The 12,026-nt window shown below is 42.7% G+C and overlaps 1 protein-coding gene across 1 annotated transcript in view; it reads left to right on the forward strand.

Annotated features, from left to right (window-relative positions):
• Positions 1–12,026, forward strand: part of nid1a (nidogen 1a) — a 169,720-nt gene that overhangs the window by 138,297 nt on the left and 19,397 nt on the right. The window contains 2 exon segments of the mRNA XM_038801064.1: positions 611–783; positions 11,782–11,908. Of these exon segments, the coding sequence (XP_038656992.1) occupies positions 611–783; positions 11,782–11,908 (300 nt within the window).

The following is a 12,026-nucleotide window of genomic DNA, read 5'->3' on the forward strand; positions in this document are numbered from 1 at the left end:
AATAGGTTTTCCCAGTGGATTTATTAGTCTGCCTCTCATATTTATGACCCTTAATTCTGGCCTCCCACACAAGTAAAAACATCTTGTTTATGTCGACCCTATCAAATTCCTTCATAAGTTTAAAGATATTTATTTGGCCGCTTCTCAGCCTTTCTTTTTTAAAGAAAAGGGCCCCAGCCCATTCAATCTTTTCCAATAGTTGCAACATCCCATCTCCGGTATCATCCTTGCAAACCTTTTTTTTCCCGCTTTCACTAAAACCTCAATGTTCTTTTTATAATATGCAAAGCAGGACTGTGAATAGTATTCTAAGTGTGTTCTCGCCAAGGATCTATATAACTACAACGCAACTTCCTTGCTTTTCAATTCAATTAGCAAAAAGTAGTCCCAGTTTGCTTGTTTTTAAATGGTCTTGTTAAACCTTTATTGCTACTATTAGTGATTTGTGATTCTGCAGCCCAGACCCTTTTTCTTTGCAACTGAGATAGAGCAGTGAAGACTGACTGAAGGAGTTAACTTGTGCACTGCACTGAAATATGCGTTTGTTTAAATGGTGTGATGCAGTGCTATCTAAACATGACCATCTGGTTTCCTTCCACTGTTCTGACAGGCCTTGAGACAGTCACTGCTCCTCCTGTAGTTGGACCCACGACTAGACCAGATGTCATTCCACTGCCCCCAGGCACACACCTCCTCTATGCACAAAGTGGAAAAATAGATCATATCCCAGTGGAGGGTTCCAGCCTGAAGAAAAATGAAGCAAAGACTTTACTTCACGTTCCCGTAAGCAGTGTTCAAAAAATACAGTTTCTCCAGTCTGTTCAATAAATGCAGATCGTTTTCTGATTTATCTGTGCAAATTTTCAAGAGTTTTTCTTTAAACGTACCAGGGATCCAACTTGCATGAAGGTACCATCTTGTGACTAATCTGTTATTAAAACGTTCAATTACCAAGCTTGATAATAGATTATTAGACTATAATCTAGGCATCCCCACCAGTGTAGTCTGAGGGGAGTGTTAAAATATCAGATGAGACCACTTCCAGGTGAATTGTTAAACTGAGGCTCTTTCTGTCCTATGGCATGACCGAAGAAGAAGCAAGGAGATTCTACCTGGTGTCACACCCAATACTTATTCTTCAGCCAACGTGTTCATTGAAAAATAATATGGTCATTATTCCTTTGCTGAGTGCGAATGGGCTCTCTGTGCTTCTTGCACTGCAGCAGTTAATATGCTTTATTTTATTTTTTTAATTACTTAATTGACTGGAAGTGCTTTGGATCATTCTGAGGTATGAAAGTTGGTATTTAAAGCAAGTTTGTTCTTCTCTGTATAAACGGTTGCTTTGTAGCACAGAACTTGAATCGGGCTGAGAAGAGAGACATGTAGCCGAAGCTTTTCTCCCGTCAGGAAAAAGGCAAGAACATCAAATTTCAAAGGGTCACCATCTATACTACAGGAGAAAATGGGGTTGATTGGTTGGCAAATTGATTCTGGTCAAGAAAACAATGGGGAATTCTAGCCTCCCCAAGTTCCTGGGTAATTTAAAAAAAATCTTATGCAGGAATTTGTTCTCTGAGAACAAAGGAAATATGGTGAAGCTCTGTGCCGTTTGTGAATCACTTAATTGCTTGGGGGAGCCTACAGTTCCTCGTTGCTTAAAAGATCCTGAGGGTACTTGACAGGGTGGATGCTGAGAGAATTGTTTCTCTTATGAAAGAGACTAAGGGCAGCACGGTGGCGCAGTGGGCTAGCCCTGCTGCCTCACGGCGCCGAGGTCCCAGGTTCGATCCTGGCTCTGGGTCATTGTCCGTGTGGAGTTTGCACGTTCTCCCCATGTTTGCGTGGGTTTCACCCCCACAACTCAAAGATGTGCAGGGTAGGTGGATTGGCCACGCTAAATTGCCCCTTAATTGGAAAAAACGAATTGGGTACTCTAAATTATAAAATAAAAAATGAAAGAGACTAGGGGACACAGTTTAAAAATAAAGCGTCTCCCATTTGTCGGAGAAGAAATTTTTTCCCCGACGGTTGTTAGTCTGTGGAATTCTCTTTTCTAGAGAGCAGTGGAGGCAGGGTCATTGATTAAGGCTGAGTTAGATAGATTCTTGACTAACCAGGAAGTTGAAGGGTATCGAGGTGAGACAGGAAAGTCGAGGCCTTGATCAGATCAGCCATGATCGTATTAAATGGTGGAACAGGCTCATGGAAATCATGCTCAAGACATATGTTAAACTGAACCCAATTGATCTGAGTCTGAATGTGGATCAATGTATTTTTTTAAAATCACCTTCTGGAGCATGGCAGGAACTTATAGAACTTTTATTGGAATATCTTGCTGACAACTGAAGTAATAATAGTTTGACTGCATTACTATCTGAGAAAGGAATTCTGGTGCCCCAAGGGTGTAATTTGCATTGTATCCAGAGAGTTTAACAGCCTCCACCTCCCTGAGCATATTTTAGTGCTGTCCACTAACGAACCAAGAATGGGAAGACAGCTGGTCTTAGCAAGACCCTGCAATGTGCTCTGAGGCGCTGAGTTTAAATCTAATCTCGCTCTGTCTCTTCTCTCACCCCCATGCCTACCACCACCTTCGTTCGCTGAACATCCTGAGGTCAGCTCTTTCTCTATCTCTCTCCCCACTCTTTCCCCCCCAACCCCCACCCCATGCCACTGCCCTGCAATGAAAATCACAAAATGCACAGGGTATTAGAACATGTATGTTCCTTTCTGAACATTTTGTACTTATGGGTATGGGTATCGACAGAACCAATGAGAACAGTTTTTTTTTGTCCCTAGTTTCTTTATTGAAAGGAAGAAATGAGGAGAGGCAATGTAAATTAAATGATGCAATTTTAAAGGTGGGGGGGGGGGGGGGGGTTGCAGAGCAGAGTGACCAGGTATATGGACACAAATTACAAATTCTTTGAAGGTAGCAGGGCAAGCTGATGAAGCAGTTTATACAAAAAAAGTATACAGCATTGTGGACTTTATAAATGGAGACCTATGAATCAACGGTGAGCAAGTTATCCTAAACCTTTTGTAATTCACTAGTTGGGCCTCCGCTCGAATAATATGCCCAATTTTCAAATGGATGGATGAACAGGGTGTGGCACGGATTGGAATATTTTACAGAATGCAGCCACTTTATATAATCTTTATTGTCACAAGTAGGCAATGAAGTTGCTGTGAAAATCCCCTAGTCGCCGCACTCTGGCGCTTGCTCGGGTGCACAGAGGGAGAATTCAATGTCCAATTCACCTAACAAGCGCGTCTTTCGGGGTTTGTGGGAGGAAATCAGAGCACCCGAAGGAAACCCACGCAGACAATGGGAGAGCGTGCAGACTCCACACAGACAGTGACCCAAGTGGGGAATCGAATCTGGGACCCTGGCACTGTGAAGCAACATTGCTAACCACTGTGCTACCGTGCTGCCAGCAGTTGTATAGAATGAACTATAGAATGGTTACAGAAGGAGGCCTTTTTTCCCCACTTGTGCCTGTGCCGTTTAAAAGCAATTACCACTCCCCTATTTCCCTTCTGTTAAGTATCCAGTTTCTTTTTAAAAGTCACAATTGAGTCTGCCACTACCGCGCGCAGGCAGTGCATTTTTGATTCCAGGAATCGCAGTGTTTCAAAACAGCAAAGTTTTTCCTCATGTCACCTCCTCTGATTATTTTGCCAATCACCTTGAGTCAGTGTCCTCCTTTTTCTCAACCTTTCCGTCACTGAGAACAGTTTCTCCCTATCTACTCTGCCTAGACCCTTCATGGTTTTGAAATACCTCTATCAAATCTCCTCTCGGCTTTCTCTTTTCTAAAGAGAACCGCTTGTGGTCCACAGGCTATCCATGCAATAGAAGCCTGCAGCTATTCTCGTAAATTTTATGCACCACTTTCTCCAATGTCTTCGCATCCTCTTTAGTGTTATGTCCTGAATTCAACTCCAGTAGTTGTAGTTAAGCCCCGGTATTTTATATGAATATTCACCATAACTATCTTGCTTTTGAACCTTCTGTCTCCATTCATGCACCCAGGATGCTTTGTGCCTTTTTAAATGTTTTCTCAACTTGCCCGAACACTCTCAGCGATTTCTGTACATTTTTGCACGCACCTCCATTCATTTTGTTACCTTTCCTTATTCTTCCTATTAAAAGATCACTTCACGCTTCACTGCCTTAAATTTCATCTGCCATGTGACCGTCCATGCCGCCAGCCTGTCTCCATCAGCTTAAAGTCTGCCACTGTCCTCCCCGCAGGCCACAATATTCCCAAACTTCATGTCATCGGATTTTTCAAAATATTTTTGATAAATTGTGCTAAAATCTCAAATTTGCTCCTGGCTGTTCACCCTTTGGAAGAACGTTGGGTGGAAAATATTTATTTAGATAACACAAATGAAGGGTTGGCCATCCTTGGTTATTGTCTAGACACAGCATGCGAAGGAGTTTGCTAGACATAACTGCAACAAAAGGGAATGGCTAAAATGTTTGTGTTCTAACCACATTATTGCATTACAGGAATAGTGCTTTATTCAGTTGGGAATTGACATAGTCGCATACCAAAGTGACAGACTTGTAACAAGCAATCCACTGTACATGTCACATTGCGAAATGTATGTAGAACTCCAATCTTTTGGAGCGGTGCAGTATCAATTCTGTAATTCTTTCTACTTTTTTGAAGAGGAGCCTTTAGGAAGGGACTTCAGTCATCTTGTTTGTCTTTGAAAAAATATTTTGGAGCAATTTGTAGGAGTTAAAAACAAAAAATATCTTCCCATCCTAGTGATTTCTGTTTCCCATCTTTAATTGATTAACAAAACATCTTGGGATTGGTATAGCAAGAAAGTTATTTCATGAATGGTTACTTAGTTGTTGCACAAAATGTAGTAACCAAATAGGGATGTGATGAAAGTAAAAATTTCAGATGTATTGTATTATATTGTAAGTATTTGGTGAAGTAAGGGTTAAAAGCCTGCGTTTAGAACATAGAAAAATACAGCACAGAACAGGCCCTTTGGCCCACGATGTTGTGCTGAACCTTTGTCCGAGATTAATCATAGATTATCATAGAATTTACAATGCAGAAGGAGGCCATTCAGCCCATTGAGTCTTCACCGGCTCTTGGAAAGAGCACCCTACCCAAGGTCAACACCTCCACCCTATCCCAGTTACCACACCCAACACTAAGGGCAATTTTGGACACTGGGCAATTTATCATGGCCAATCCACCTAACCTGCACATCTTTGGACTGTGGGAGGAAACCGGAGGAAACCCACGCACACATGGGGAGGATGTGCAGACTCCGCACAGACAGTGACCCAAGCCGGAATCTAACCTGGGACCCTGGAGCTGTGAAGCAATTGTGCTATCCACAATGCTACCGTGCTGCCCTTAAGAACAAATTAATCTACACTCCACCATTCTACCATAATCCATGTACCTATCCAATAGCCACTTGAAGGTCCCTAATGTTTCCGACTCAACTACTTCCACAGGCAGTGCATTCCATGCCCCCACTACTCTCTGGGTAAAGAACCTATCTCTGACATCCCCCCCCCCCTATATCTTCCACCATTCACCTTAAATTTATGTCCCCTTGTAATGGTGTGTTCCACCCGGGGAACAAGTCTCTGACTGTCTACTCTATCTATTCCCCTGATCATCTTATAAGCCTCTATCAAGTTGCCCCTCATCCTTCTCCGTTCTAATGAGAAAAGGCCTAGCACCCTCAAACTTTCCTGGTAAGACCTACTCTCCATTCCAGGCAACATCCTGGTAAATCTCCTTTGCACCTTTTCCAAAGCTTCCACATCCTTCCTAAAATGAGGCGACCAGAACTGCACACAGTACTCCAAATGTGGCCTGACCAAGGTTTTGTACAGCTGCATCATCACCTCATGGCTCTTAAATTCAATCCCTCTACTAATGAACGCTAGCACACCATAGGCCTTCTTCACAGCTCTATCCACTTGAGTGGCAACTTTCAACGGTTAATGAATATAGACCCCAAGATCTCTCTGCTCCTCCACATTGCCAAGAACCCTACCGTTAACCCTGTATTCCGCATTCATATTTGTCCTTCCAAAATGGACAACCTCACACTTTTCAGGGTTAAACTCCATCTGCCACTTCTCAGCCCAGCTCTGCATCCTATCTGTCTCTTTGCAGCCGACAACAGCAATCCTCACTATCCACAACTCCACCAATCTTCGTATCGTCTGCAAATGTACTGACCCACCCTTCAACTCCCTCATCCAAGTCATTAATGAAAATCACAAACAGCAAAGGACCCAGAACTGATCCCTGTGGTACGCCACTGGTAACTGGGCTCCAGGCTGAATATTTCCCATCCACCACCACTCTGTGACTTCTATTGGTTAGCCAGTTCGTTATCCAACTGGCCAGATTTCCCACTATCCCATGCCTCCTTACTTTCTGCATAAGCCTACCATGGGGAACCTTATCAAATGCCTTACTAAAACCCATCCACTGCTTTACCTTCATCCACATGCTTGGTCACCTCCTCAAAGAATTCAGTAAGACTTGTAAGGCAAGACCTACCCCTCACAAATCCTTGTTGACTATCCCTAATCAAGCAGTGTCTTTCCAGATGCTCAGAAATCCTATCCCTCAGTACCCTTTCCATTACTTTGCCTACCACCGAAGTAAGACTAACTGGCCTGTAATTCCCAGGGTTATCCCTATTCCCTTTTTTGAACAGGGGCACGACATTCGCGACTCTCCAATCCCCTGGGACCACCCCTGTTGACAATGAGGACGAAAAGATCATTGCCAACGGCTCTGCAATTTCATCTCCTGCTTCCCATAGAATCCTTGGATATATCCCGTCAGGCCCGGGGGATTTGTCTATCCTCAAGTTCTTCAAAATGCCCAACACATCTTCCTTCCTAACAAGTATCTCCTCGAGCTTACCAGTCTGTTTCACACTGTGCTCTCCAACAATATGGCCCCTCTCATTTGTAAATACTGAAGAAAAGTACTCGTTCAAGACCTCTCCTATCTCTTCAGACTCGATACACAATCTCCCGCTACTGTCCTTGATCGGACCTACCCTCGCTGTAGTCATTCTCATATTTCTCTCACATGTGTAAACGGCTTGGGGTTTTCCTTGATCCTACCTGCCAAAGATTTGCTCACCTAATCCTTTTCTTCAGTTCTCTCCTGGCTATCTTGTATTCCTGCAGCGCCCTGTCTAAACCTTGTTTCCTCAGCCTTACATAAGTCTCTTTTTTCCTCTTAACAAGACATTCAACCTCAATTGTCAATCATGGTTCCCTCACTCGACCATCTCGTCCCTGCCTGACGGGGGCATACATAGCAAGGACACGTAGTACCTGTTCCTTGAACAAGTTCCACATTTCACTTGTGTCCTTCCCTGACAGCCTATGTTCCCAACTTATGCACTTCAATTTTTGTCTGACAGCATCATATTTACCCTTCCACCAATTGTAAACCTTGCCCTGTTGCACGCACTTATCCCTCTCCATTACTAAAGTGAAAGTCACAGAATTGTGGTCACTATCTCCAAAATTCTCCCCCACTAACAAATCTATCACTGGCCCTGGTTCATTACCAAGTACCAAATCCAATATGGCCTCCCCTCTGGTCGGACAATCTACATAATGTGTTAGAAAAGCTTCCTGGACACACTGCACAAACACCACCCCATCCAAACTATTTGATCTAAAGAGTTTCCACTCAATGTTTGGGAAGTTGAAGTCAACCATGACTACTACCCTGTGACTTCTGCACCTTTCCAAAATCTGTTTCCCAATCTGTTCCTCCACATCTCTGCTGCTATTGGGAGGCCTATAGAAAATTCCCAACGAGGTGACTGCTCCTTTCCTATTTCTGACTTCAACCCATACTTCCTCAGTAGGCAGATCCTCCTCGAACTGCCTTTCTGCAGCTGTTATGCTATCTCTAATTAACAATGCCACCCCCACCTCTTTTACCACCCTCCCTAATCTTATTGAAACATCTATAACCAGGGACCTCCGACAACCATTTCTGCCCCTCTTCTATCCAAGTTTCCGTGATGGCCGCCACATCGTAATCCCAAGTACCGATCCATGCCTTAAGTTCACCCACCTTATTCCTGATGCTTCTTGCGTCGAAGTATACATACCTCAACCCGTCTCCGTGCCTGCAAGTTTGTTGTGTGTTTGTCTGCTGCAGTCATGTTTTTGGAAGCATACCCTCATCTGTGGCTCAGATGGTAGTACTCTTGCCCCAGGGTGACATGGCTGTGCATGCAAGTCCCACTCTAGTAACTGAATATAAAAAGATTTTTGGAAGCACCTTGGTTTGAAAGACAACAAAGGTTTTAGGAGCTGAATGTGCAATTAACCAAGTTTTCAGCTTGGTGAGATGATATTGCTGGGTGGAGCTACGGCATCAAGGCCATTTGAGAAAGCATTTTTCAGTTTCAGTTCTGATTCAAGCTGAAGCTGAGACCAAGGAAGATAGTTTGTTGCCCCTGTAGATTAGCTAAAATAGATTAACTGTATCAGAATCAGATCTGTTCTATAAAGCAGTGTGAAGAGATTTATTTCTCAAAGAACATCTCTGTAAAGCAAATATTCTTCTGTTCTGTTGGTATTTAGGGTGGATTGAGAGCTGAGACGGTCTATTTTCTTATTGTTTAAGTGGGAATAAAGATAGCAATTAAGGGTATTCTATTCACTGTGTTGAGTAAGGGGTAATTAATTGTTAGCTATTTTCAGGTGTGAGTTAAAGATTTTAATACTGTGTTAGTAATAAAGTTTGTTTTAAAATACCACATTCGGGCAGCATGGTGGCGTGGTTGATAGCATTGCTGCCTCACGGTGCAGAGGTCCCAGGTTCAATTCCGGCTCTGGGTCACTGTCCGTGTGGAGTTTGCACATTCTCCCCGTGTTTGTGTGGGTTTCAGCCCCACAGCCCAAAGATGTGCAGGGTTAGGTGGATTGGCCACGCTAAATTACCCTTCAATTGAAAAAAATGAATTGGGTACTCTAAATTTAAAAAAACAATTACCATATTCCATTTCTTTGTGCATTTATGCCTGGAGGAAAGTATCCTTTCCTCAGTCTTACAAAATTAAAATAAAATATTGGGGTTTCTGTCCAGTATCCTAGCCACTGTTGGGGTCTGGTCTGGGATCGTAATAGGAGGTAGGCTACAATAAACTTGTTGAAAAGTCAAACCTCCGTTCAGGTGTAGTCCAGTGTTAACCAACAGTAGACATGCTATATCCAACCAGTGGCCCAGACTTTGTGATAGTAGTGATGGCAAACTTGGTAGTGTTTGTCATCGTTGCTCCTCTCAAACTTGATAGCAACTTCTAGAGTCTGCGTCAGTTATTCAACGCTACCCACTGGGTGCACGGTTGTAGTTCCCTTGAACTCCAATCAAGTATAAATCACTGAACTGATGAAACCTGTGCAAATTATTTGTGTAAAAAAAAAAGCCTGGGAGGTGTTGACTGTAATGTGACTGGGATGTTAAAAATGCATAAAACTCTGCCGAACAGCCTCACATTATGTGGAAATCTAATTTTGTATTTGGAATGTCAAATGTCTTCATTATGACTTTTTTAAAATCACATTTACATTTTTCATGTTTATGATGTTTCCGCCTCTTAACATAAGGGCATGTGCCCTAACCATTTATTTCACTCTCTTTAAATTCAGTTACTTCCTGATTTGCTGTCTGTGACGATGCTTCACTATAATTGGCTGTTAACCCTGATAAATGACATCACTATTGCTGAATGCCTGGAGGCCCTTTTAATTTGTGCCAGATTCAAACTGAGGTCAGGAAAGGGGAAACCTGCGCCATAGAGTTTGCTGGTTTTAATCAGCTTTCTCTGAAGTCGGTGGGTGACCACTTTTGCTTTGTTACAAACGTCAAAGTCTGAGCCATTGTTATCTCTGCCAGCTTTGTTCAAAACAAAATATTTTGAGAGGTTCAACCAATGGGAGTAACCAACAGTGACCCAGCAGTAGAACCTCTTCCTTCTGGAAATTTGCAAATCGCAGTAATGGCTATCGTTGTTAAATTTACACGAGTAATTCTGAATGTTTTATATGACATGAGTAACAATTTTAAAATTCTCACCCTTGTTTTTAAGCCCTTCCTTGACCGGCCCCACCCTTATTTCGGCAACTTCTTCCGACCCTCTGAGAACTCTGCATTCTTTCAATGCTGGTATCATGAGCATTCTTGATTTTCATTAATCCACCATTGTCAGCTTTGCCATCAACTGCCTCGGCCCTAACCTCTGGAATATCCTCCCTAAACCTCTCTCTGCTTCTCTACCTCTCTCTCCTTTAATGCTTCCAAACCCAACTTTAGACCAAGCTTTTGGTCACTTGTCCTAAACTCTCATTATTTTGCTTGGTGCCATATACTTGTCTGAAACAACCTATGAAATGCCTTGGGACATTTTGCATTATAGGTGCTGGGCATAGTCAAGTTGTCATTGATGGATTGGTGCTGCACTGTGGTTTAGATAGGTTGAAGCCCAGTCCACATGAGTAATAACAGGAGCAGGATGTTGCACTTGGCATGGATTGAACATTCACAGATGGAGTATTTTGGCAGGAAGCTTAATTTTTTATTTATTCATAATATTGGATGCAAAGGAAGAAAATACTTGCATTTACGTAGCACATTTCAAAGCTTCAGGAGCTTCCAAAGCACTTTATAGCCAACTAGATACTTCCGAAGTGCAGTCACCATTGCAATGTAAGGAACACAGCGACAAATATCCAACCAGCATGATCCTACAAACAACAATGTGATGTTAACCAGATAATTTATTTTTGTAGTGGCTCGGCACAACATTGAGGGCCGAAGGGCCTGTTCTGTGCTGTACTGTTCTATGTTCTATGTTCTAGTGTTAATAGAGACTTACATATTGGCCAGGCACAGGATAACTCCCAATGCTCTTCTTCATATTAGTAACTTGAGACCTTTTATATTCACCTGTCAGGGGCAGGTGATTTCATGTCTCATCTGAAACGTGGTACCTGTGGCAATTCACTACCTGCTCAGCACTGCGTGTGTCAGTTTAGAATTTTGTCGTCACATCCTCGTAGTGGGTCTTGGACCTACGACTATCTTGAGTCGAGCATGAATGTTACCAGCTGAGACACAACTGAAAAAAGACTGGCTTAGTACAGTGAAGGAATCCATCCATCCCGCCAGCAGCAACACTTAAAGTTCCAATGCCTGAGCCAATTTTTTTTTAATTTAGCATGGGAAAGTTCACATCTGGACATGAATCTAGAACAAAGTTTAACCTTGGAGCAAATCTGACCATGACGTCGGTGTTTTGTTAGTACCTGGAGGAAACTACCACTGTCTATAAAGGCTCCATTGGAATGCAGAAATGCATGTTTGGCGCAAACAGTTGTGTCCAAACAGATCACGTGCATCTCTGGAACTAGCAGTCCAGTTCCCAACTTATTCCCATGGTCTTCAATGGCTGATTTTTCCTATTTGAAAATCTTTGGCCTTGGATTTATAAGATCTGTTAGTAATCAATAACCTGAGAGATCCAATTTAATGGAACATGGGGTTAGCTCTATTTCATCTCCAAAATTCCTTGAAGACACATCTCTTGGCAATTATTGCTGTAAGAGAAAGATGATCATTACAATAGTTCCTTGTCTGATATTGATAAACTATTTCACGTGTGTTTTCTTTCACTTTCTTTTGCCAAGGAATTGGTCTTAATTTAACTTGGGGTGTTTTTTTATCCCTATAGGATAAGGTGGTAATTGGTGTTGCATACGACTGTGTGGACAAGATGGTATACTGGACTGACATTGCTGGGCACACAATCAGCCGAGCCAGCATTCGAGGAGGGGAGCCTACAACTATTATTGAAATAGGTTGGTATGAAACTGGGGGATCAGCAGGGAATAAATGCTTACCTAGAACATAGAACAGTACAGCACAGAACAGGCCCTTCGGCCCTCGATGTTGTGCCGAGCAACGATCACCCTACTT

The sequence above is a fragment of the Scyliorhinus canicula genome, chromosome 6 (genome assembly GCF_902713615.1).
Source record: "Scyliorhinus canicula chromosome 6, sScyCan1.1, whole genome shotgun sequence".
NCBI lineage: Eukaryota > Metazoa > Chordata > Chondrichthyes > Carcharhiniformes > Scyliorhinidae > Scyliorhinus > Scyliorhinus canicula.